This window comes from Hermetia illucens, chromosome 3 (assembly GCF_905115235.1).
Source record: "Hermetia illucens chromosome 3, iHerIll2.2.curated.20191125, whole genome shotgun sequence".
NCBI classification, from domain to species: domain Eukaryota; kingdom Metazoa; phylum Arthropoda; class Insecta; order Diptera; family Stratiomyidae; genus Hermetia; species Hermetia illucens.
In genome coordinates, this window is record NC_051851.1 from 124889679 (window position 1) to 124917079 (window position 27401).

At 41.7% G+C, this 27401-nt stretch overlaps 1 protein-coding gene across 1 annotated transcript; it reads left to right on the forward strand.

Annotated features, from left to right (window-relative positions):
• The first annotated feature begins 12 nt into the window (after positions 1–12).
• On the forward strand, positions 13–20877 carry LOC119650979 (serine/threonine-protein kinase TBK1). Its single transcript, XM_038054241.1, has 8 exons — positions 13–331; positions 11385–12411; positions 12475–12754; positions 12810–12885; positions 19860–19984; positions 20040–20217; positions 20280–20561; positions 20623–20877. The coding sequence occupies exons 1-8, from the start codon at positions 248–250 to the stop codon at positions 20719–20721; spliced, it is 2151 nt and encodes a 716-aa protein (XP_037910169.1). The 5' UTR covers positions 13–247; the 3' UTR covers positions 20722–20877.
• The last annotated feature ends 6524 nt before the right edge of the window (positions 20878–27401 follow it).

The following is a 27401-nucleotide window of genomic DNA, read 5'->3' on the forward strand; positions in this document are numbered from 1 at the left end:
CGGAACCAGTCAGCATGACGGCTGAAGCTGTCATTCAGTCATCGTCCCAAGTCGTGCACTTCCTCAGCTGAGGATTGTTTTCCAAAACAATAAAAGTAACACAACATCTGGAAGGACCAAACTGTATCGGGATAGGACCAACTAGGGCGCGAGAGACAGAATCTAGAAGAGGCTGGTTATGGATTCCACACTTTGAGGCTGATACTTGAATTTCTTTTTGTTACCCGGAGGTAGAAAGTGCTCTAAAATGTCTTTTCTCCGGGGCTCCATGAACTACGTTTGGTGTACCACCAGCGTACTAGGAAAAGGTGCTACAGGTGCAGTATTCCAGGTAAGTGTTTAGAATACATTTTACTCGTCTACTTAGGTCTACATGCAAGAAAGTGCGAGAGATTAGTTATCGCTTTGTACTGAAGTGGATGGATCGACCCAAACTGGCAGATAGTGACTAGATTCGTAACATTGCGCAGTTTATGTCTTTATCACTGCGAGAGAAAAAGGGGAACTACAGGAATTTGATAAAAATGAAAACAGCAAATGGAATGTTGCAAATGTTGGTCACAAAATAAGTGAATGATATAAATAGGTGGGACTGAAACACAGAGTTTGTGCGGATTTTCAAGAAATGTTTGCAGAACGGTATATTCAATATCTTTGCAATCTATGTATTTGAATTTGTTGTGTAGTTAAGCTTTTACTAATCGACTTAGAGCCATATGAGAAGAGAGAAATCGGAGCAACCAAAAATACGCAGCAGGGAAAGTTAAAAGGAACTCCAATTGAAGCTATAGTTGTTGATGATTTTTGTTTTGTTCCTCGGAGCTCCGGCGAACCAAAAGTGCTGACTCTATTCGGCTTGCGATGGCTCTCGAGGGACAGTTGGCAGGCAGATAGCCTATGGAGCTTGCGGTGCTGCTTTAAGGCTAAGCATAAGTGCGATGCCTGATGTAGAAGGTTATCTGCTTATCGCAGAGATAGGCAAAGACATGTTATGATTACGAGTATAATTGATTACAAAATTATAATCGCAATCATAGCCCATCTTCATGATTGTAACTACAACAACTATGTACATTGATAATATCTGTTTTTCTGCTATTTAACGCAGATAGTTGTCCGACTTTTTGATGGGAAGCTTCTAATCTTCTCGCATGACTCATATGTGGTTTTATTTTTTCGCTTTCTTTTCGCCGAAGGAAATCGATCGTGATTTTATTTCGTAACCTATTCCACAGTGACATCGTTCGATCCGTCTCGAGGCTCCAATATAATTCTGCGCGTCTGAAGTCGTTTTCTCCTTTTTCATTGGTGAAGGTGTACAGAAGATTCTGTCATGCCTCGTCGTTGATAACAGACTATTTGCGTATGTTTTGGGATCGGGGATATGTAAAGCCACTTCAGTGGTCCATTGTACTCAATTCACCCGTCTAACAGAATATCCCGGATTTGTTTATGCATCGCAGGATTTCCGTTAGTGGATGTGATGCTAACCGCTGAAGTTGGAGCCCATCAGCACCAAAATTCTGAAGGCTGATGCGCCCATAGGCGAAAATTTTCCGTGGATTCGTCATTACAGGATGGATACATATCATCTTGGATAATTCCTATTCTGAACATATGACCAGCTAGTGAATTATTGTCGGTCAGAATGCCCACAATACTTCTGCAAGTCTTCCTGCTTTTCGACAGGATAAAGTTTGGAATGTCTAACAGCATTAAGGCTTTGCCACCTGTCATTGTGAAAAGTTTGTTCCCAGTTTTTGATAGCAGCATCAGTCAATGCTACTGATACCCCAATTACTAGTGCCCTTCAACCGCTTGTCAATCATCCCGGTTGCCACTCTTATCGCATACACTTCAGCCTGAAATACCGTTGTATATTGTCCCAAAGGAAAAGCCCACTTCCTGTTTTTATCCGAGAGGGAGACTCCTGCTCCACAATCGTTTTCTGTTTTTGAGTCATCGGTGTAGAAGACGTCAGTATATCCTGATACGCATTCTTTTGGTGCCAGTTTTCTCTTCGTTTCAAACTAACATCATATCTTCTACCAAACATGAATGGGGATCTGAGAGTCGGAAGGCATTGCGAAAACTAGATCCAGTTCTACACATGACTCTTCCAATGCTCTGTGCCCCCACGTCCATTGTTTTCCTATAGATCTAATCGAATTAGTCTATGAGTTGCTCTCATTGCAGTGCTCTGAAAAAACAAAATTTAAGGCATTCAGAGCCGCCCCGGATGTGGTGCTCGTGGTACCGGTGATACCCAGACACACAGTTCTTTGCCGTGTGGCTAGTTTACAGGGAAAATTCTTTGTTTCATTTTAACCCACCACACTACGCAAACAAGCGAGCATCGGCCTAATGATAGCAACATATATCCACATTAGTACCTGAAGCCTAAGTCCCAATGGCGAGGCAAATGTCCGCCTACACAGCCCATAAGCTGTGAGAGTTCGTTTCATTTTTATCTCTATATATTTGTTCCAAAAAAGCTTCTTGTCTAGAATAGCTCAGCTATAGATATTTCACTTCTTCGGAGAAGTGAAGGGTTGTACGCCTCATCTTTGAAAGGCAAATACCATTCAGTTTCCTCCTTTTTGTGAATAATACCATTTGGATTTACTGAAAGCGCATGTCTGAGACACCAACTGTTAATCAAATCAACGGCGTGGTGTGTATTTCTATACATCATTCCGAGATCCCGATCAAGAGTCAGCAAAGCCACGTCATCTGCATAAGCTTGAACGTGTATTGGCAGATTTTGCAGTTCGCATAGTAGTGAGTTGATTAGCATACTCCACAGAAGTGGCGATAGCACACCTCCTTGTGGGTAGCCTTTCGTCGCTTCCGTTGTTAGGTAGCGATCAACACACCTTCAGCACAGCAATCTCTTCGCTAGCATACCGTAGATCCACTTTATTAGAGTTTCGTGAGCACCATGTTCTCTGGCGGCATCACAGAGCTTTTAGAAGGGTGCCCAGTTAAATATCCACGAACTTCCCATCGCGTACTCACCCTGCATAGTTGCATCCTCTATCTTTCAAACTAAAGAATGAAGAGCAGACTCACAGGACTTTCCACGTTGGTTTTCATTTAGTGGGTGCGACTTTATCGCCTTCTCGCGACGCTCAACCAGTCTCTCCACACACATTTCACTGTTTACGCATGAAACCTTCTATAAGGTCAGTTGGGTGTCAACTGATCGGCAATGTACTTGTCAGATTAACCACTTCGCATTCAACAGAAGATTTAGGAGGTGACTTCTATATGAGCGAAATATCGGCTCCTAGCTGGTTCATAACTTGATTTTCGCTTACCTTCGCTTGCGTACTACATCTGCATCCACTCGCAGCGGCGGGGAGCTTCGACCCTCCAAATTCAATACGATAATCCGTTCGGTATTGGGAGAACTACCTTTCTGACCAGACGGCAGGAATTTTGAACAAGTCATCGAAAAATTGTGGTGAGCACTGCGCCGCCATCAAAAGTGCTTCTTTCTCTACCAGAAGTCAAGGTCTGGATGACCGCGGGAACTTGGAATTGTCACGAAGGCAGAAGCTGCTACATTTTTTTTACAACTTCGTTTATTATTGTATCTTCTGTTTTCATAGAACTAATTAAAAATGATATCTTGCAGGCTAAAGACAGTATTGACAAGTAATGCTTGACTAGAGAATTTCAGCAAAACTGGTAAATCTTACCAGAATGACAATGTCTCACACAACAGCGGAGGTGAGATTCAATAATAGCATGAGAGATGCCTTTGAAACAAACGTCGAAGTGAAGCACCTCTACTGTTCATTTTAACACTGGAGCAAGTTATCCGAAAGTTGCTGTAGACACACTGATCTATAAGTTCCGCCAAACTGTCGCATATGCGGACTATATAAACATTATGGCGCAATCTTTCACAACAGAAAAGCAGATTTTTATAAACCTCGACGAAATAGCAAATGAAGTTAGTCTATAAATTAACGAAAATTATGAGGCAAACGAGAAAAATGACGTCCACCAGACAAAATAAAACGAATGTACTAGTCATTCGTAGAAAATGTAGAAAATTTTATATACTTAGGTGTAGAACAGACTTCTTCCTTTTCTTTAGCCTTTGTCTCGTTCACAACTGGGGTCGGCTCGTGGTGATCGATTGTACCAATTAGTTCTGTTAGTTACCTGTCTGGATGCAATCGCGAGGCTTCCAAATCACCATCCTTAATGGCTTGATACGACCATTTTTTCTGCCGGCCTTTTGGTCGTTTACCATCGACCAAGATGTTCAGACCAATCTTGGCAAGCGAATTATGTGCGCATACCATTGAAGACGTAATTTTTCCACAATTAATGCAACCCCATATCGTTCGCGGATATTTTCATATCGAATTTGATCAAGGCGTGTTACGCCACTAGTCCAATGAAACATCTTCGTCTCCATCACTGCAAACTCTGTTCAATGTTTTTTTTATTGTCGACCAATACTCAGAACCATAGAGGACAACATGACGGATGACACTGTATTTAATGTTAGATTTGAGACTTTTATTAAAATGTCAATAACAACGAACACCAGTTGTAGAACGCCACTTGATCCAGATTGCGCTAATGCGTAAAGCAATCTCACAACGTAGTTCTCCATTGGCTGATAACATTGATCTGAAATATTCAAATCGCTCAGTCCTGGGCAGGTGACTGCCTGTTCCATGGGGATCGGTCGACTAAAATTCAGTTTAATTCTGATTCAATTTGAGACTGTATTGCATGAGGCGATTATTCCAGTTTTGGACAAGTTCTTTGTTATTCGACGTTAGGAAAATATCATCTGCATAAAGCAGTGTACAGGGTGCTGGACGTTGGATGTCCTGTGTAACAGTGCATGGGCAATAAAAACAAAGAGGAGCGGTGAGAGGTCGCTTCTTTGATGAACACCGATAGAGACACGAAGTGGTTTTGACACACCCGCCACACTTTGAATTTTACTTTTCAGATTGTGATAGAACAATTTACCCCGCGGATGAGTTCTTCTGCAGAGCATACCAGATGAGGTAGTATGACACACGGTCAAACGCTTTCTCTAGATGCAGAAATGCAATGTAAAGAGGGCAATGTATCTCACGATGGTAACTGTGCAGCATGTATTGCGTCAATAGTTCCGCAGTTCTTGACAAACGCGGCTTGATTCACGGTTATATGAACGATGTCGCGAATACATTTATCAAGAATGCGTTCAAAAATTTTCATGGCATGGGATAGCAATCGGATCGCACAGTAATTTGAAAATTCTGCTGGATTACCTTTCTTTTCCTTATTGGAACGGTAGTGCTTTTGTTCCCAGTCAGATGGTGCTGTAGATTTCTGAATAACCCAATTGGTGAATTCATTGAGTCACAGTGTTGGCTCCCAGCTCTTCGCTTTCCGGAGCTCAGATGCGATGTCGCCAAGTCCTGTTGTTTTCGTCTATTTTATTCGTTTTATTGCTTCTTCGACATTGGTGGCGCTGACAGTGAAGCCCATGGTGTTTTACGTCGGCACCTGTCGTGAGACTTACATCCTACGGTCCTCTTCAGAGACGGATTGATTTTGTGATCACAATCAGAGCCCTGCTGAGACAAGCAACAACGGTACCAGTCTATACTAAGTGCATGGCTTAGCATTCATACTGGTGGATGCAAGAATTACCTAAATCTCTACCGAGTACGGCACCCGTGTTGATACGCAACACCACGTCGAGGCCCGAAGGTCTCTTCTCGCTTGAGCATAACCACAACCACCATGAAACTCCCACTAGGGGGGTAAACCGCAAATAACCGAGCTATCCTCACATACAACAGGAGTTCATACGAAGTATGTGAGTTCAGGGGCTTTCCTGGTTCCCATGGTACCAGTATACCTCTGGTAAGGTTTCGTGACCAATTTGCCACTTCAGATGAGTCCCCGTGCAGACTCGGGTCTGATCGCCCTTTGGAGCATTCGCCTACTGAATCACGGCCGGCAAACCAAAGTGATTACAGCGTCTCCCGGTGCCACCACTATGGAGGTTCTCCTCGGCCACTTGGTTTTGGTTTGGCCGATAGGGTTGCCGCCCCATCTTCCTCGCCGCCACCTCTGAGCATGGTGGCGCTGACAGGTGGAATTGCTCCAAATGTCGGCAAAGTTTGTGGCAGAGGAGAATGAATAAATTCTTCGTTGATATTTGCTCGAAATATTTTCCCCATCTATCTGTCGCGGCTCGTCGGTCGACGAGCAAAGTACCGTTCTTGTCATTAACGCAACAGGAGTGTTCGATATCTTGTGTGCGCTCTTCTCGGCTTTTATCGTAAAGATCTTTGTAATGGACCGCTCGGGTAATAGCGATCGCTTTCTTTGCTGCACGGTTGGTATTCTGGTAAATTTGCCAATTGGCGAGCGTTTTATCGTCGTGAAACTTGTGGTGGAAGCGTTTCTTTTCACGGACCATCATCATTCCAAAGCCAAGTATCTCGATTGATGAACCGCTTACATGGCCTGGTCACCTCGGGGGTTGCATAATCCGCTTTGTGGATCGTGTCTCCAGCTCCTAATGGTTGGTAATTTCGTAAATGAGGTCATTCCTTCCTTCTTCTCACGAAATTGCTACCATTTAATGCGCGGCGGGCTAGTGCTTATTTGTGGCTTGTTTTGCAAGACGGCAATCAACGCCCGATGTTTAGGTGCGATGGTCTCATAGGGAATGGCTTTGCAATCAGTAACGGTTGTAAAATATAGGAAGATGAAACAATCGTTTGATGAACCATGTATTCACAATACAAGGCCATGGATGTCCGCAAAACCGACCATAAGCTCGCCACCTCATTGCGCGGTCCAAACCCCTTTCCCTCATGGCACCTGTTGCCGCCTGCCTTTTGACCCACATGACCATTAAGATCGCCTGCAATAATGATGTTGTCGTTGGCAGGCACGTTACAGGTTTTTGTATCGATAAGTTCCCAGAACGCATCTTTCTCAGCGTCAGGCCGAACTGTGGTGTGTACGCGAAGAAGTGGGTAGTACAATCAGCTGATATAATGGTGAGCTTCATCAGCCGGTTGTCAAACCGTCTGACTTCTTTAATAGCAAAAAGGAAACCCTCTGAGATGACAATGCCAACACCGTATTGAGTATGTGGGCTACCAAAATTGAGAAGTTTATAGCCGTTTTTACCGCGTTTGCGCAGCTTTTGGCGCCAGAAAACCTGGTTTCTTGTAGATCTCAGATTTCCGGAGGAGGATCTGAACTTCAAAATAGAATATAGGTTAGGGAGTCCGCGTGCCAGAAAAATTGCTGAAATTTGAAGAAATCTTGGGAAAAACTGTAAACGCTTATATCTCAATTTTCAACTCTTATATCGCTTATATCTTGGGAAAAACTTGAAACGCTTATATCTCCGAGAGAAGAGTTTCGCAAAAAGGAGGAGCTTAATTCATGATCACTACTATCGGGGGAAGGTCTGAACTTCAAAATGGTATATAGGTTGGGGGGTCTGGTTGCCAGAAAAATTGCTGAAATTTCGAGGAATCTTAGAAAAACTTTAAACCCTTATTTATATCTCCGTTAATATTGAGAATTTCGCAAAAAGGAGGAAGTTAATTCGTGATCACTACTATCGGGGGAGGGTCTAAGCTTCAAAATGGTATATAGGTTGGGGGTCTGGGTGGCAGAAGTGGTCTTGCGAAATCCCCGGTCTTTCCAGCAAGGGTTTCAATATTTAGCGTGCAGGGTTGAATTTATTTTGCTCAAACTAATTTTTTTGACGTCCTGGCGCCGCCCATGCGTCTAGAATACTGCCAATTTTAAAAGCTGCCAAAATGAAAAGCTCCAATTAAACCAAACGATAATAACACCGGCTATGCTACGAGTGTGACCTAACACAAACTTCTGAAAAACTGGTCAATACCTTCGGGAGGAGGGTCCTGAGGAGAATAATAGGAGCTAAACGTCCTGTAACGGCGCCCTCGACGACGGCGAAGGAAAACATGTTTTTGTTAATGAGGACCATGTAAGATTTTCCTGGCAAGAAAATTTGAATGTTTTTTAAGTTTTTCTCGACCTTTTTCACTTGACAAAACATTTCGTCATCTACGAGAGGATTATTTAGATCACGATGTAAGTTAACGTTGCAGGTTTACTATTCTGGAGATTCATCTGAGTTAATTTCGACTCTTGTTGGTAATTTCCTGATGTTCCTAAAGGATAGCTGGATAGAGAGTAATCTTGTGTAATCTGAGTAATCTTCCTAATCTCTGGCTTCAAGCACCCTTCTACTACTGCCATAGATTTTTAAGGCTGAAATTATTTCATTAGTAACGCTCCATATCTCGCTTTGAAGCTTCCTCTTTTCGGTTTTCAGCTGACCATTAATTTTTCTGAGCTATCCGTGTCGGGCATACAGACCATTACCTTTTTAATCTTACCCTCTTTCTGAGCTTTGCTAACCTAAAGAATGGCACGCTATCGTAGTCTGCAACCAATCCTTAGTCTGGTTATTCGGGCAGATCATGACCAGGACAACTTTATAGAGGTAGTTGTCTGAAAACTAGGGCTTAATAGAAGACTCACATTTTCGAAACTCAGATAAAATAGTTCTCTAGACTGTTTTGCCCTGCTTAGCTCTGCCTCCAGGTACTAGTTAAACAATACTCATTTCGGCCATTTTCAGAAGAATGGGCGCTTTTCTGGAGATTTCCGTGAATTTCATTGACCCGCCAGGTTTTACGTCCAGAACACCCTCATTCGTCAGTCTTAACCTCTTTAACACTCTGACCAAAGAAATTCAAAACATTGAAGTATAAGGTGGTCGCTATAGCCCGTACCAGAATCAGGAATTTTTGGGGGAAAACACAAAATTGCAGAATTTTGAATTTTCTTATTTTTTTTAAGGGTTTGGGAGCTATGAACCCCCACCAGCAACATTGTTCTACGTTGGGTTTAAAGGAGTCCCCATACACGCCAAGGGATGTTTCCATCCTCCTTTGAGTTGCACTTGCACAATAATTTAAAATTCAACTACGTTAGCAGCTATTTACACAAATAATTTGCTCTGCAAAGGACTGTATTGATTATAGCTAATTCAATACACTTCACACTAGCAGTTCAACATTATTAGCAAATGTGAAGAAGTTCACCAAAAACAGATACCAAAAAGGGCTCATCTCATAGCACCAAAGGGTAAAAGGGCTGAAGAGAAGTAACTTGTTCATATATGGGACTATAATCATTGGAGTGTCAATTATGACGTAAGTATCTTATTTGCATGGCTTAAGATGCAGTAAATTCGTGCGAAATCAATAACTTTGAAACTAATAGCTGGATTCTCATGACACTTTGCAGTACTGTGCGTGATAGTATCCTCTATGCTGCTGGTATACATTCTTCTTTCTTCTCAAAGTTGTTAATATACTATTATTGAGTTTATTTGAGCAGATAATGGAATGGGCCTGATTTTTTTTTCAGATTTTTGGGTAGTTTCCGAAAATGTGCACATTTGGCTCCTCACTGGCGCATTTTCCAATTTAGCCCAAAACTGAAAGCTGCTTGTACTAATCGAGACCTTTCATACCATATGATACACACACATGGGTACATCAGGTGAAAACAAATTGTTCATGCGCCCCTTCATTTGTATGTATGGGGATCCCCATCCCCTTTAAACCCCACCTAAATTTATGTCACTTACTAGGATTTCATAGTTCCCATATGTCCACGAAATTTCGTTGGAATCGGTTTAGCCGTTTTGGAGAAAAGAGTGTGTGACAGAAAGACAGTGAATCGATTTTAATTAGGCTTTGTTTTGTGAGGGAAAATGTAGTTTCGGGAAAAATATGTTCACAATACGCGCGTGCTCTCAAATTAAGCGTCTCACACACTTTTGTTGAGCTCGCAGCAGTGCATACGAGTATGTAATACTTTATATTGCGTATCTCTCTAGGTATATAGTATAAGAATGTTTTAGAAAATCATTTTTTTGATAAAAAGATACAAGACGGCCCCTCATTAAGCTGGGGCACCGAGCTCTCCCCGCCCTCGCTCACTTTCCTCTTTGGACCTCAGAGGATGTTCTAGTTTTTATGGGATTTCAATCAAAATTTGGGTGCTCCCTGCTCTCCACGTTTAGAATTTGACTCATATTTCATCATATTTTTTTGTCGTTATGTGCATTTATAGTCCTACGAGTACTATGTTTATTTATGGTCCATATAATCATCACCGAGGTAAAATTCTGAGAAATTTGATGTTCAAAATAGAGTTCGACAAGGTTGCATTCTGTCACCGATACTATTCCTCCCTATTATCGTTAACTTTGCTTGAAATTGATTTTTTGCGAATATGCATATTTCGACAACGACTTGTCACCTCCCCCAGTGCTTCAGTTTGGATGAGGAAAACAGTCAAAAATCTTTCAATTTATATTTTGTTCTCCTAGGTATCGTGGAGGCAATTAAACTCTTATTTACTATTTCCTCCTGATTACTCGTCTCGCCAATGGAACGAATATTATAATTTTGTTCACGAATGTGTCCTGATGAATTTGAAGATCCGGCGCGTTGCCTTAATCCCTGTTGAGAAGTTCATCTTTCCGTGTTTGATAACATTAGCGATACAAGGAAATTAGACGTGACCGAAAGTCTAGAAATTTATAAAACACCGAAGGATGACAACGGGGATCAAGGCAACGGTTACCCCTGGCTCTTCAAGCTCACCAAGGTTTGCCACTTCTCTCTTTCATAAGTTCGGTTCGGATAGAGGAAAGATGTTCTCAAATCATCATCATGTATCAAAACATTGCTGTTTCAATCAGCCTTTGGATGGTTTCGTATCGACTTGGATGTTCAGCTTAATCGCATGTGGTGGGCTGTCACCAGCGTGAATCACACAACCATATCAAAGACGCCCCTCACTACTTTTCCATGATGGGTGCAACCTCATATCTGCCCCCGTCATTATTTTTGTTTCTGATTTTCGGTTGTGTAGTTACTGAAAATGAGTGCTCACTTCAAATTTGTACTTCTCAATCTCTCACTATCCTATTGTATAACTAGACGTTAAATCCGAGGCCTGGTTCATAAAGTACTAATCGAATTGATAGGCCGCTTGCCTATATTGGAAGAAAAAAATGTTGCCCTCTTCTCGGTTGTATGATTTGTACAGAAAATCTTAAAAACGAAATAATCACATCAGCATGGATGGAATTGTATTATCTTAGGGTGTATTCTAATTTGCTATATCTAAAGATATAGAGCACGAACATTTTTCTAATATTTAGGTGAAATGTCGACGAACCAAATACATGTTTAACTATTTATTATGAAAGTAGTTACAAGTAAAATGCACGCAAGGGTTCTTACTAAAGATTCATTTTTTTTATTTTCTAGGGAGTCAATCGAAACAATGGCGAACCTGTTGCAGTTAAGACTTTCAATCAGATGAGCCATATGCGACCCATGGAAGTCCAAATGCGTGAATTTGAAGTAATTAAAAAGGTTAATCATGAAAACATTGTGAAACTTTTGGCTATCGAGGATGATCAAGAGGGACGGGGGAAGGTAATTGTCATGGAATTATGCACGGGCGGGAGCCTTTTCAATATCTTAGATGACCCAGAAAATACTTATGGATTACCTCAAGAAGAATTCCTGTTAGTTGTTGAGCACTTAAGTGCTGGAATGAAACATTTGCGTGATAACAACCTCGTCCATCGCGATCTAAAGCCAGGAAATATAATGAAGTTTATTTCGGAAGATGGCAAAACTGTTTATAAGTTAACTGATTTTGGTGCAGCGCGAGAACTAGAAGATAACCAACCCTTCATGTCCTTATACGGAACGGAAGAGTATTTGCATCCTGACATGTACGAACGTGCAGTGTTGCGGAAATCAGTAACACGAACATTTACTGCGAATGTTGATTTATGGTCAATAGGTGTTACCTTATACCACGTGGCAACGGGAAATCTACCGTTTCGACCATATGGAGGCAGAAAGAATCGTGAAACTATGCATTTAATTACAACGAAAAAGGCATCGGGCGTAATATCTGGCACTCAATTGACAGAGAATGGCCCTATTGAATGGTCGCGTGTTCTACCTCCACATTGTCGTCTCAGCCAGGGGCTGAAATCACTAGTGACACCCTTGCTTGCCGGCCTACTCGAGGAAAATCGCGAGAAAATGTGGTCCTTTGATAGATTTTTCCAGGAGGTGACTAATATTCTCAGCAAACGAGTTTTACATATTTTCTACATCAATAGAACTTCGACAGTGGAAATTTACCTTGAATCGGATGACACTTTATACAATCTGAGAGAACACATTCACCTTCAAACTAACGTCGCTCCTGAAAATCAAATTTTGCTCTTATGTAGTGAACATTTTGAAGAAAAAGTGGGCGTGAATTCGAATGGTAACTAATTCATTGATAGGAGATCCTGCATCTCGAAAAATTCTAATCTGAAATTTTCCGTAGCAAAAGGATACCCTCCAACCGAACGCGAGAACCCAATTTTCCTGTACAGTCGGGATAATAATAATGTTTTGCTGCCGCCTGAACTTGAATTACCGAAATTTCCTACATTCCTCAATGGTGTTTCTGTCGAGAATGATGCCAGTCTCGCAAAGGTTGCATGTAGTGTTGGGCACGAATGCAAACGGCGAATTGAAGATTTTACTAACATGGATGTATTAATACAGTTGGGAGTTGACAAGTTCACAGAAACATTGAAAGAGACTCAGAAGAATTTAATATCGTGAGTATATACAGAAAATAAATTTGTTTTTCCTTAACTAACGTTTTTTTTACAGGAAAACAAACTTCTTCCAAGATCTTCTTGCAACCGTCTTAGACTTAGTTTCCACTATTGCAATAGTTCCAGGAGTGGTAAGTTTCGTTTTATACGTTTCTACAATAGTTGAGGAAAACATCAAAATCATTCAACTAAACCTGAGTTGCGATTTTTTCTGCTTTTTAATACTTCCCTTTCATGCTCCTTCAAAAAACATTTAAAGACTTTTTCTCCATCTCTTGGATTTTGCTTTCTTTCTTTTGTGGTGCATTTCGTAAATTCAACAAAGCAATGTTGAGAACAGAATCGTGATATTAAGTTTGTGCGTAAAATCAAGCGCAGGTTAAAAGCGTTCCCTATATTATCCAATAAAAGCGTAAATTTTGCACATTGAGAACGTAGCGCAGCGTAATGGTAAGTATTCAAACTCATCAGTTCGCTTATTTAAAAGTTAAATAATGATGCCTGCCTACGTCTTTCATTATTGATAAAAGTATGTTTCCTCAAAAGAGGGTGTTTGTCAAACGGGAAAGTTGGCGTACGTAAAATTAATAAATTCCAGAAAAATGTTGGGTATTCCATCATATATGCTCACTGTCAGACAAAATGAAGTACAAAGCAAAGTAAGAAACACTTTTGCCAGGCAAACATGAAGGCGCAAGCGTAGAGAGAGAGAGAGAGATTTTGTTGTAATATATATACATAATGCTCTCCAGTTATTTTGGAATCAATTTTTACTAGCTGTCCGGTCTCTTGCGGCAAAGAAGCATCCCAATACCATTTTTTTTCTTCAATCAAGCCAGAATGTGGAATCTTCCAAAGACATTAGCAGAAACCACTGACGTGTACGATTCGTGGACGTAAATTCACGCCTACGTACTAAACCACATCCGTGCATCCTTCAACCCCTCACTTCGCGAAACTGTCGTTAGATATTATTTCACGGGATCGGTTAGCAGCTATGCTGTCATTCCTGTCCAATACGGAGCTCTTTTATCACATTAGCTGAAAATATTACATTTCTTTAGCCAAGATGTCTACCGGCAACAGCCCTGCTATAATTAACGTAACGTCGTCTGATATTCCACAAAAGTGTGTCCAGCACCGACTCCTGAGGGACTCCAGCTGAGACACGGTAGTAATTTGCGCCTTTGTCGTTCTCGTACTTTAGCTCCCTGTCTGTAAGACACTATGTTTCTCAGGAAGCATGGAGTGTTCAATCGGATGAGCGACGTTTTGATGACCGACCAGTTTGCTGAGTTTGAAGCATTCTTCATGCCATCTCTCACGTCCTACTGCTGTGGTTGCTGTGTCTACCACCTCCTTTATTACATCGACGGTGAAGCGACCTTTCCTGAATACAAACTGCATATCAAAAAGAACCTTCCATGTTCAACTGCCTCCCGCATTCTGTTGGCAATTATTCCCTCCAGTATTTTCCCCATTGTATCTAGAAGGCATATTGGGCGATATAATGACAATTCGTTAAGTTATTTATTTTCTTTTGACAACAAAACCAAGCGCTGCTGTTTCTATTTTTTAGAGAATATCCCTTTGTCGAGGCAATTTTGCATTGTTTGTATAAACATGTCTCACTGCCTTATTTGGAATACCATTAGATTTTGATGTTTCCTTGTCCTTTATTTGTTTGCACCTGGACCAATTCATCTTCGACGATACGCAGTATGGTCTGTACACGAGCTGTACCGATTGCTTCGACGGCTGTGTTCCATTTTTGCGGGAACATTGTCTTCACTATAGATGCCAGCATTACCGGACTAGTTACTTGCGGCGATTTCTCCCTATTTATTTTAGGCTGTGCCCCAGGGATTTACGTCAGCTTCGTTGCAGAGATTTTTAAAGCTTTTGTTTTTGCTTTGTTCGATTGCTTTCTGCCAATCTTGCCTCAATTGTTCGAATGTGGAGAGCAGCTCCTGAAAGTCCAATCTTTTCCTCGAACGTTGAACGATTCGAGCAGTAGGCATTTTGCCCTCAGAGTCTTTATTCCCTTACTCGATCAGTACCATGGTGAGTTTTTTTCTACTGGGAACTCTTCTCGGCATTGCAGCATCGCACGCGTTGAATACAGACTGTTTGGTAAACTTTTCTGCTGATTCTTGGTTCATACTGGCGGAATTCATCACCAAGTGAAACGCATCTTTATTGAAGAAGCTAACTTGCCACTTTGGACCTATCAGTTTGAGATTCTATGCTTTTTGATTTCAAACGCTAACGCCTGATGATCACTGTGGCTGAATTCTTGGTTAATCTACCACCTCAACTTAAGTAGAAGAGAAAAGTTGACGAAAGTGATATCAACCGAAACCATATCGGCTTCACGGTATGCGTTTGCCTCACCGTTATTTGCAATTACTAATTCTAAAAATGCAAACGTTTCCAGTAGTATACTTGCTACCCCACTCTGTTGGCCACGCGTTGAAGTCACCGCCGATAATTAGTGGACCTCTAGTGTTTGTGTTTTTCGCCACGTTGTCTACCATTGTCTTGCATAGCAGCTCTAAAAGTTGATGTCGTTTATTTTAGCTCGGACGAAACCGTCTAATCGTTCTTCGATTTCTAAGAACGCTTTCTCCCCGCATGCCCACATAGGGGCCTGTTTGCTTTTGTCGTGAATCCATGCATTATTAACTGGTTTTTTTATGGTTCGCTGATGAGAACCACGTCCGCTTTCTCGTCTACTACAGTTTTTGCCAGGAAATCCTAAGTCACCTCATAGTGGTTGAGATTTATCTTTATTACCTTCATGTCTATTTCGAGGTATTCAAAGCCCTTCTGAACACCGAACATGTATTACTGCCAGCTATGTGAATAGCGTCTTTTGTCTGGTTTTTTCTACAGAACATACATGATGGTGTTTTATCGCAGTCCTTTGTTATATTGCCTCCACCTCCGCATCTCCTGCATAGCTTGGAACGATCTTCCTCATTTTTACAATGTTTTGTAAAGTGTCCAAACTCCAGACGTTTGAAGCACTTTGTAATTCTCGTTCGCGTGTGCGACAGACAACTCAGCTTGTCTTTATTTTTCCTGCTTCCATATGCTTCTTCGCGTTTTCGGCAAGAAGAACAAGTGCTGCAGTTGTGTGCGGCCGTACGTTTTTCGCAAAGATATCGTTGGGTTAAGGTTACTGCTTCCCCGATTTTGAACTGAGGGTGAATCGTCGCGACTATGTCCTTTATGGTAGTAATTTCACCGATGTCTTTGCATTCGATGGTAATACGATAGGGTAGAGTTCTAATCTCTGCTTGTACGCCCAGGGCTTCTTCGATGGTCTTTCTGAACGCAGCTGATTTTTTTCCTATTTCGCTAAGTTTAAGCAATAGATTTTGTCCATTTCCTTCAATTTGGGTTCGGTTTTGACGATACGCAGTATATCTGCATACGCTATTTTCTTAATCAAAATATCGTTCGTCCTCGGGTTTTTGAATTCTTTGCTCTTCTCCGCCATCCGTTTCCTGGTAGCTTTTGTCCAAACTTCTTCTCTATCGTCCACCAGTTTCTGGTTTGTAACATTTGCATTCTTCATTCGCGGCTTGCTTGCGCCTTGGGTTCGAGGAGAGAGCTCTGATACTCCCAATTGCATCCCTCATTGGTTAATGAATAGAACGTATTTTTCCGTCCGCTATCAATCCATCATCAGCATCTCAACCTATTTCCTAATTTACTCACCAAGCTTATGGAAATATTCCTGCCTTCCGTGACTAAGTTTACTTTCATATCCACGTTCAATGGCGTTTGGGATTCGCATTTGCTGACGCTCCGTTATGAGCTTACACTTGGTGATCTTGGAAAATTAAAACTCTTTTCGGAAGGATTTTTTTCGTTCGCCAATTTCAGCTCGACGTTTCTTCCGGTTTTATTTGTTATTTGTATCCAAACTCAAAGTCGTTATCAATATTCGGGTATGTAGTCACTAAATGGTTATCTATGCATGGAGTCTTGCGCTCAGAGCCGGATCAGTGCTAATTAGGTAGCCCCATCTGAATCTACACCTCCAACCCAATGGCGATGAAACATTGCGCATTGTCTGAGGGCCGCCAGGGTTTTAACGGGTCGGATGCGTTCACAACATTAGCCTGAAAGCTACTTCGTAGGATTTCACCTTACGTACTCAGGTAACAAAATGCTGCAAATTTCAGGCCAAATTCAACAATACTAATCGTATTCCAATGCCGTGTGCTGTGCACGTTGCGTTTTAAGCTTATTTTCAGGATGACCTTCCCATAGCTCTTTATACCTACAGCCAGGTATGGCATAAGACCTCATTTTCCGGCGCAAGGAACCCATCGACACCCTCTCCCTTTAGCTACACATGCATTGCCCGATATTAACTGCAGATGCATTACCCGAAGTTAGCTGCACACGCACTGCTCGACAGACCGCGCAGAAGTGTTGGATTCGGTAGCAGAACTATAGGCGGTAAATCAGAGTGCATTTTCCGGTTTTTGATCATAGTATACCGCGCCATGCGGCCTACCATTCTAGGGCACAAACTACCCTTGAACCGTCTACCCCCGTACCATTAGGGAGCCGGAACCGTGTTTAACTTTAGGCGTAATATTTTTGCCTTTTAGTTTTTAAGAAGTGTCACATCAAACCCGCTTATGTTCTTTCAAATTTTTTAACTTCAATTTCGTTTCATTGGGGCAAATTATTCGATCCTAAAACAATTCGAGCATATTCATGTATTTTTCGCAAACTTCGAGACTTCTTTTTGGAAAAATACTTGCCTCATTCCTTCTTCAACTAATCTTCTTTGCTTTGTCCGGGACCAAATTAGTGGCATTCTTTCGCGGAAATTTGTGGCTGTTTTTTAGCTTCTAAGACAATTTTTGCGGTCATCCACATCAGTACGACTCCCCTTTCGGCCACACAGTTTCTTAAAACTTTGGGTCGTTCTCAGAAATGTATACTTCTATATTATCTTTCTTGCTCCAGAAACGGAAAGGAGATGTTCTCCTGATGTAAACTAGCAGTGGTCACCCCCTTAAAAAGTTATGACTATTCAAAAGAGAGTATTCTCATGGTGCGTTTTGAGTTGAGTAGAGGGTAGAAAAGCTATGCAGGAAAAAGAAGAATGTCCCGATTTTCTAAGCTCATTAAAAACTCGTAGCGGTTGTCTACTCTTAGAGAGTTGCGAATTGTTGGTGGTGTGTCGGAGAAGGCGGTCGGCCCCTTCTCCTTTCGACCCCTATATCAATATGCCTGAAGCGTACTAACGGTATAAAAATAGCCCATTTTCGGACGCCGTAACTTTCTTAACTTCTCTGTTCCAGTAATGAGGGGACCGCTACGAGTTTTCATCGGGGCTTGAAAGGGGGACCCCTTTATAAACACCCTACCCTCTCAAACAATATAGTTAAAAAATCACCTTTATCTAACTGAAATTTCAGCTTCAACTCTGACTGAGGTGGAGTTGTTAGCCAAAAGAAACCCTTTGAAGATATTTCCTTTGGCCACAGCAACATCCTAGACGAAGTACCTCGGGAAATCTGGGCATTCCCCACGGACTAGGCTGAACTTCACGAGAAACTTTACTGTAGACTTTCTAACTAGGGCAAAGTGGAAGACCGGCGGCGTTTTGCAAGGTTATGACTCAGTATTCTTTACCGACGGATCAAAGATAGCCTGTGGAGTCAGCGCGGGGGTTTTCTCGATTACACATAGTGTATCCAAGTCGTATGGTCTCCCAGGTTTCGCCAGTGTATTCCAGGCGGAAGTACTGGCGATATTGGAAGTCTGTCCATGGCTGGAGCGAGATTCGAGCCCTAAGCATTGCATACCCATTCTGACCGAGAGCCAAGTGGCCATCAAGGCCGTGTACTCAGCGACGACATCTTCCAGGCTGCTGGGGCAGTGCAGAGACGTGCTTAACCGTCTCGACGGCACGCTCAAAGTCACCCTCCTCTGGATTCTCGGGCATAGGAACATAGAGTGGAATGAGCGGGCTGACGGATTGGCCAGGCGAGGCTCTGCTCTTGGCTAACCTTTGGTGAATACAGTCGGTGTTTCGCTGGCGGCTGTCGGGGGCCGAGTCTACTTGCACTACCTAGCAACCGCGGGCCTAAGATGGCGAAGGCGTACAGGCTGTGCCAAGTCAAGGAGAATTTGGCCCGCTTATAACATAGCCCGATCACGAGAGCTCCTATTCCAGACGCGTGCAAATGCATTTAAGATTATGGCGGCCTGCACGGGGCACGGGCCCATAGGAGACCATGCCGCCAGGCTCGGCATACCCTACAATTCGCATTGTCGAAGCTGCGGAGAAGGAAGGAAACCCTCATGCACTTTCTTTGCGATTGCCCAGCTCTAGCTGGAGTCAGGCTACGGACACTTGGTAAACCATTCTTTGGGGACCTCAGAGAGATTTCAAGCTGCAGGGTGGGTGAGCTGTTTTCCTTCATGAATGCCATACGGACTGGCTTTGCCTCCCATAACAGCAGTTACGGTGTTAGGAGTCTGTGGCATCAAAACGGCGCGCCACAGCGCTAATTGGGCTCCCCGGAGCGGCCACTGATACCTACCTACTTACCTACCCTCGTTGAACTAAAAGGTGTTGTCTATACAATGACCCACAATTGTGAAAAAAAATAACAAAATGGCGGAGTTTATAAAAAAATTTAAAATATTTGCAAATACACTAAAAATCGAGATTTCATTGTCGATAAATGTAATATACAATCTAAAATAAAAAATATGGGAAAAATTCCTTGCATTGTTACATTGTGCGTATGTCGTCCCTAAACTATTATGATTATTTCCATCGCTCGGATAACCCGAGCAATCAATTAGGGATGACCTCAGGTAGTGCACATTTATAACCGACGAGCAGCTACACTCAGAAGGCTGTAACTTAAAAACTATTTGAGATACCATCTTGAAAATTTTGTTATTTTTAGGAGAATAAACGACCAAAATACGCAAGAGAAAAAAATTGGATTTTCTGAAAACTCCACACTAGTTGTGCCTCTTAAGGAGCATTTTTTATGATTTATTATCGCATGAGGAATTTGTGAATGGAATAAATGCCTTTATCATTTTATTACAGAGTAAAAATTGTGCTGAAATCGAAATCGTGTCTGGATTATTGAAATCACTGAAAGAGGATTTCACTTCTACCGCTGAGCGGGTGTTACAGTTATTCAATCGTTTCGTTATCGAAGAGTCTCTAAGGTAAAAGATAAATTAAGTGCAGTTAAGATCACGAAAAACTTTATTTGCTATTCAGTCAGGAATGGAGAGCTGCAATGCGTGATAAATTCCGACCATCGCAAACGAGGGATAGTTTCCGTGCCAAATATCTGGTAGAAAGACTGCGTGATTCGTGGCAACATTTATTGCGGGATCGAGCTACACGAACACTAACATACAATGATGAACAATTTCATGCGTTGGAAAAAATTAAAGTATTTCACTTCCTGGATGTTTCCATAAATCAGAGAACTAATGCATTTACTTCGATCCACAGATTGCAAGCAATGGAAAACGTATAAAATCTCTTCTGACGGACAATGTTCAACCAAATTTAGCACAAATTGCCGAATGTCTAGCTGACTGGTATAAGCTAGCTCAGACTGTTTATGTGCAAACGCAAATTCTTGAAAAGGATGTGCGCGATTGTGATAGGAAATTACGTGATTATCGTGAACGACTGCTGCAAGTGGTTGATGACTTAAAGATGGATATTGAAGTGAAGAACACTAACAATATGCAAACTTCTATGAAAGTAGAATTGCGAAAGAAGATTTCGGTAAATATCATAATTTAGTTTTATTTAACTACATTTTTACTGTTTGCTTTTCTCGTTGCAGACTTTAACGGCAGAAAGACAGGAGTTGAATGTCATTTTACAACAAAACCACCATCTTATAGATATACTCCAGTCTTTGCTCGTTGAGCACGACTCTTGATGATTCATTTTCGTATTTAAGTATTATTAAATGTACCTACTTTTTTATTTAATCGATATATGACCGAAGCGTAATAGACTTAATGTAAAAACCATTCAAATGGGAATTATATGGTATAGCTTACCCAAAACAGAATAAATGAAATTTTAAATTTCACGTTGCAATTTATAACAATTTTATCCCGTGCCTCGTTAATTTCTTTCCAGTTTGTTTTTTATCGTTAGTCGTTCAAAACGTCCAATTTGAACGAGTGCAAGGTTTGCTTCGTATCGTTGGTCATATGAGGTTTGGAATTGTCGTGCAGCAGGCTCCCATTATCAGCATGCCCTTTCAAATTTCAAGTCAATTGACGGTCTCAATCAGTCAATCAAAATTATGCCTTTATAGTCCAAAACATGGATGTCATGATTGTAATTGAGGTTTTCAATTTTTTGGCAGACGGTGGAAAAGCATGACGCCACTGTTGGAACTGTCTTTTTTTTTGGTTTCGTGGTTGATTAGTTGTTTTAACTTCCTTAAAAATTGTTAAAAGCACTGTTTCCTTTGACAACGAGGCAACGGATGACGGCGCGAATTACGCATCCGCCGGGAAATTGGATCGAAATTCGCAAGAGATGATCCTGAGTCAAATTTTCAACAGATTAGCCCCGAATTGGTCTTGTTTTGGAAGGAAAGAATCAGGCTACACAACAGTCTTGCCTATTTTGTCAAAAAACATTCCTTATGACGCTGAGGGCCCCAGTAGACTTACTTTCTGGGCGTGCCTTGTATATAAAACAAAGCCAGGTTAATTCACCATTTATAATTTAAGAACGGCTGGTCAAATTTTTATCAACTTTGATTAGCTCTTAAAAGATCTTTGAAATTCATGTAAATGAAGAAAATTCATTCTCCTATACACATTGTGTGAGAGGGCTTTCTCGGACGAAATGAAATTAATCAGTGAAAAGTAATTTCAAAGAGATGAGTTCAGTTTGCACTAGTGGGGGGAAATTTGACTATTTTCGATGAGTTAACTCATTTCGAATCAATCATTTTGTTGAGTTGATATAAAAGAGTGCATCAAACGAGTCAGTACTATTTTTACTTCACCTGTAGTAGCACTACTAGCCATGAGAAAATGTTGCCCCTCGTTCACAATAAAAATCTTCCATTTTGCCATCAATGAAAGTTCGTTTGGCTTTACGAAAATACGGTGGAATCCCGGGAATTAGTACATCGATTATTCGCATTTCCGGCCAATTCGTACAAATTTGCTGGTCCCTAGAGTTATTTTCTTATTTCGTACTCCCGATATTTCGCACCAAATCGTCAGTCTTATCGGGATTCTACTGTATTTGCATATACAGATACTTCAAAATGCATTATCGGATCAATTGTTTCAATAAATAAATGTGCAAAGCACAAAATCGTACTGTGAACATTCATACATACAATTCTTTATATTTACTGCATATGCAATACAGAATGCACTCGTAGCATTATGCACACTATAGAAGGCATCAACATGAATATACAATTCATGCAGTTCGATACCGTTGACACGGCGATTCACCTTGTTTGCAGCAACCACGTGAATGAACTGACTGACACATTTGAGTCGGTTTATTCATAGCTAACACTTCAGCTCGCATATGTCGCTAAGTTGGATGTGTGACTTGCCGTGCTGATGTTTATCAATTGGAGCGGTTAGATTTAGTCTGAGTCGACTCACATGTTTTGTGATGAGTCGCGTCACTCATATGACTGGGTTAAATGGCAAATTCACTATCGAATTGGATCAGTGTAACTACTTGATTCATCCAAATTTATTTTACGGCCAATATGGATCAACTTGATTGACGTCAAACAATCAAAACAGCAACTACTTCATGAATTGTTCCGGTTGCCCAAAACTACGTTGGATCACATGCCACATGACGAATACAAAGTCTGAAAAAACTAAATCTAACTTTTGCGGCGGTACGGACTCCGCCGGGGAAGCGAGTTGCTTAATAAATGAATTTAACTGAAACGGGACTCCACGTAGAATGATCGTCCAATAATGTATGTATATATGTGAACTCAGATTTTTTTTCGATCGTATAGTAACGTCCTTTGCAATAAATTATTATGGGCCGCCCCAAAAATATAACAACACGGCACTAATAGATATCTCAGAAAGATTGCACCGGGACTCCTCGGGAGGGGCTTCTCCACAGTCACGTCAATTCAGAATAGAATGAAAGTTATGTTTGATTTGGAGTGTCTATGAATCGGGAATCGGGTTAAATTTAGAATTTATTGTCATCCAAAATCGAAGAGATATATTTTTTCACCATCCCATTAGGTGCGGGGCATGCCCATGGAAGAGATCACAGCGATGCACCAGGGGAAGCGCGCACAGTGGATGTGATAGTTTCAACATAAATCCAATAGGTACATCCGTTTTCAAGAGCGTGCAATGTTCCCTAAACATCTGCTTGCACAAATAGCATGGTGCTCAGAGTTGGCGGTGAGAAAGACGGGGCACTCTTAACCGCGACAGCAGCAACCCTGTCCGCCAAACCAAAACCAAGTGACCGAGGAGATCCTCCATAGTGGTGGCACCGGGAGACGCTGTACTTACTTTGGCTTGCCGGCCGTGATGTAGTAGGTGAATGCTCCAAAGGCCTAACCAGGGCGATCAGACCCGAGTCTGCACGGGGACTCATCTGAAGTGGCAAATTGTTCACGAAAACTTACCAGGGGTATTCTGGTACCATAGGAACCGGGTTAGCTCATGGACTCTCATACTTCGGTTGAACTCCCGTTGTATGTGAGTACAGCTCAGTTATTTGCGGTGCCCCCTAGTGGGAGTTTCATGGGGGTTGTGGTTATGCTCAAGCGAGAAGAGACCTTCGGACCTTGGTGTTGCGTTTCAACACGGGTGCCGGACTCCTTAGTTCGGTAGAGATTTAGGTAGGGCTTCCATTCACCAGTATGAATGCACTTGATATAGACTGGTACCGTTGTTGTTTGTCTCAGCGGGGCTCTGATTGTGGTCACAAAATCAATCCGTGTCTTAAGAAGACCGTAGGATTAAGTCGTCCAGACAGATGCTCACGTTAAACCCTCAAGGACTTAACTGTACAAATAGCATGAATTTACGTGAGTGACTTTTCCATTTACTCATAAGTTGATTTGCTCCATTTTCAATGCTCCAATTTATACATCCGTTTACAGCTCAGCTGGGATGACATTTTAACTAGTTATGCCAGCGATCAAGAGCAACATTTTTGTCTCTTCTCTTTATTTTCTATCTATCTATACCGAGCGGAAGTATATTTCACAAACTGACAATGATGGGGCGCAGGTGTGGTTGATGAGCAATGTCCCATTTAGGGGGTAATGGCAACCATGAACAATACATCGCGTGCTATAAGTGTAAAATCTCTCGACATGTACAAAAGAAAACAGGTTCCTTCCATACACCTCAACATTATCATTCGCAAGGTTTCAAATACATTGTGCAATATTATAGTCTGAACCAATGCCTTTAGCAGACAAAAATCTGGTTAGGGTTCAAATCTCTTCTTCTTATGTAAGTAGATTTTAAAAGACAGCTTACAAATACTGTTCCGCTCGAAACTTCTCCCCATAAGGTCAAAGCTTTTACTGTGCAAGACAATAACCTGGTCAGTCCTTATGCATGCCTCGGGAAAGAAAAATTGCGAATTCTTAGCCGCAGAAGAATAATATAATTTGAAGAATTTTTGGCCGTCTACATGAGGATGGACGATTCAGTAGCGTAGGTAATGACGAAATTTATAAGCGATACCACAACCAATTGATTGTGGATAAAATCAAGCTTTGGGTTGCTTAATCCGTATGGGAGAGAATGTCTCTGGTAGAAAAAAAAACTTGGCCATGACGTAAGCCAGGACTCCAGACAGCTTTTAAGAATATGGATTTTGTGAACCTTGGTACAGAACCGCGATGTCTAGAGTTCCTTACTGAATCAGGTCTAGGCCAGATACCGGCTGTTGCGCCATTATGATTGAGAGTTTCTGAAAATATCCTCGTAAAATAATTGACCATTTTCGTATTCATTCGCCCCTTTTGCAACTGATGCCAAAATTGACACATGGGTTAGAAAGTACTAATCAAGTCATTTTTTTGATACTCCACACGACTACATTTGATGGGAAAAAAATTTACTCTTCCCTTTTGTATTTTGGACACTTCCCCTCAATACATGTAGAATGATATTATTCATCGCTTGTGTGTTCCAATCTTCCCGCCAAATTTTATGTCAATAGATATAACAGGAGGAAAGTGCGTGTGACAGGCAACCAATTTTAATAAGGTTTTGCTGAAGGGGGGTACCAACTTTCTCGATCGAATCAAAACCAAGTGGCCGAGGAGGACCTCTAAGAGGTGCCATCGGGAAACGCTGTACCCACTTTGAGTTGCTGATCGCGTGCAGCTACAAGGTTTATATAGATATCAAGTCGAGGCCCATTCGAAGTGGCTTCAGCCGCGAAACCTCACCAGAGGTAGTCTGGTGTCATAGGGACTGGAATAGACCTCCGGATTTACATATCACAGGAGAATTCCGGGTTCATATACTTTCAGGTCGGATACTAGCGGTTGACCGCTTTGTGGGAGTATTACGGGGGTTGGGATTACATCCAAGAGAACAAAGAGATCTTTGGGCCTCAAACGTGGAGTTGTGCTTCAACTCGGGTGCCGTACTCCTTAGTTCGTTGGAAATTAGGTAGGTCTTGCACCCACCAGTAAAAATGCTGAGCCGTGCACCCAGTATAGGCTGGTACCATTGTTGATTGTTTCATCGGGGCTCTGATTGTGGTCACAAACAGAGTCCCGATGTTTAGGGCTAAATTACGGGTACTCACGTAAAGTCGGGACATAACTGTTCACAAATCCTTAAAAATGAAGACATAATTTGGCTGGATACACGCAGCGAATGACGAATCATGATAATTGATTATATAAGCCGCTCTCTTGTAGCAGGCGGTTGACAGAGAATTGGAAGGAATTACTATTATTATTATTGTCAAGGGACTGACGATTTGGTACGAAATATTGGGAGTGCAAAATAAAGAAAATTAACTCTGAGGAGCGGCAAATTTGTACAAATTAGCCGGAAATACGAATAATCGATGTACGAATTATGGAGATTCACAGTATTAGATTTAGAAACTAATTTCCGCGTGTTTTCGTCCCTTTATTTTACCGAAATAAAAGAACTATTTATTTAATAAATTTTATTCTGTTATTTGTTCTGTATTATCAGATTTCTGTTCATATATAACTTTCCCCACCGCTTATTGAAAATTTTATTTAGAGCTGTCATGTCAAATTTTGTGTTGGAAAGCTTGCGAGGAGTTTTGCTTTTCCTTTTCCATTTCAAAAAAAAAAAAGCCGCCGAGGCGCATCACATACTCGAAGAAACTTAAGGCGATAATGATCTTTTAATAAGAACTTGTCGAGAATGGTTCTAGTGCAACAAATAGGACGATTTTGATATCAAGGACGACGTCTGATCATCATAAAAGTTAGAAAATGAAGAAGACTTTTTTTGGATGAAGATTCGGCTCAAACTCAAGCACAGCTTGCGGCATCATTTAACATTACCGCAAAGCCGAATATCCACTGGAAGAAGGTTTTACTCTACGTTTGGTGTGACGCAATATGCTGCGAGCTTCTCCAGCCCGGGAAAACAGTCACTGCCAACCGCTACCAACAGCAACCAGTGCAGCCATCAACTCGGAGTAAAGGGAGACCGGAACAGATGATCCAACATGACAGAAAAAGACGCTAGAAGAGTTCAAATGGAAGGTCCTATCCCACCTGCCCTACTTTCCAGATATTGCTCCGTCGGATTCTTACCTCTTCCGGTCAATGGCTCATGGTCTGGCGGAGCAACTCTTCCGATATTGTCCAGCCTTCGAAAAATATCTAAACGAACATATTGCCTCCCACCCAGAAAATTGATTTACGATAGAATCCATGAGTTGCCTAGTCTCTGGGAAAGCGTTGTTCTTAAAGATGGAAATTATTTTTAATGAAAGTATTCTTAAAATTCAGATTTTAGACAGGGCAGCGAAAGCGGATCTAGCGCTCTTAATGCGTCGGGCAACATCTAGTTTGGTGCCACGGTCGGCAGAAACTACGCTTCCTAGATATACGAATTGATCGTCGCCTTCGATGCAGATAGGGAAAGTGCGATGACCCGTCAGACTGAGTGCCTTGGTTTTGTTAGTGTTTATCTTCAGTCCAATTCTACTTGCCTCTCCAAATCCGGAGCCATTTGACCCGGCAAGAGAGCATACAGATAGACTATATATAGATGGTCGGGGTGTTTGAGGAAAGATGTCATCGTCCATTAAATTCCTCCGGACAAGGCAGCATGAAGAACGTTGCCGATAATAAGAAGAAATAATATCGGTTTTGGCGGACTCCGCTTTGGATCTACAAATAATCCGAAATTTTACCTCGATGCAGCACGTGATATTTTGCGTCATCACATTCCGCTCTGAAAATGGTTATTCGTTTCTCTGGAATGCCCTTTCTGCGTAGCACACTTCACATACACTCCCTGTTCACGCTATCGAAAGCTTTCTCGAAATCAATGAAGAGCAGGTGCAGCGAAGATCGCAATTCCGCACACTGTTTCAAAATTATCAGTAGGTTGT

Bases quoted from the DNA above. Each gene is read 5' to 3' on its own strand.
- LOC119650979 (XM_038054241.1), top strand. From the start codon at position 248: ATGTCTTTTCTCCGGGGCTCCATGAACTACGTTTGGTGTACCACCAGC. The intron at 12,412-12,474 runs GTAACTAATTCA...AATTTTCCGTAG, and splicing joins AGTGGGCGTGAATTCGAATG to CAAAAGGATACCCTCCAACC. The intron at 12,755-12,809 runs GTGAGTATATAC...TTTTTTTTACAG, and splicing joins ACTCAGAAGAATTTAATATC to GAAAACAAACTTCTTCCAAG.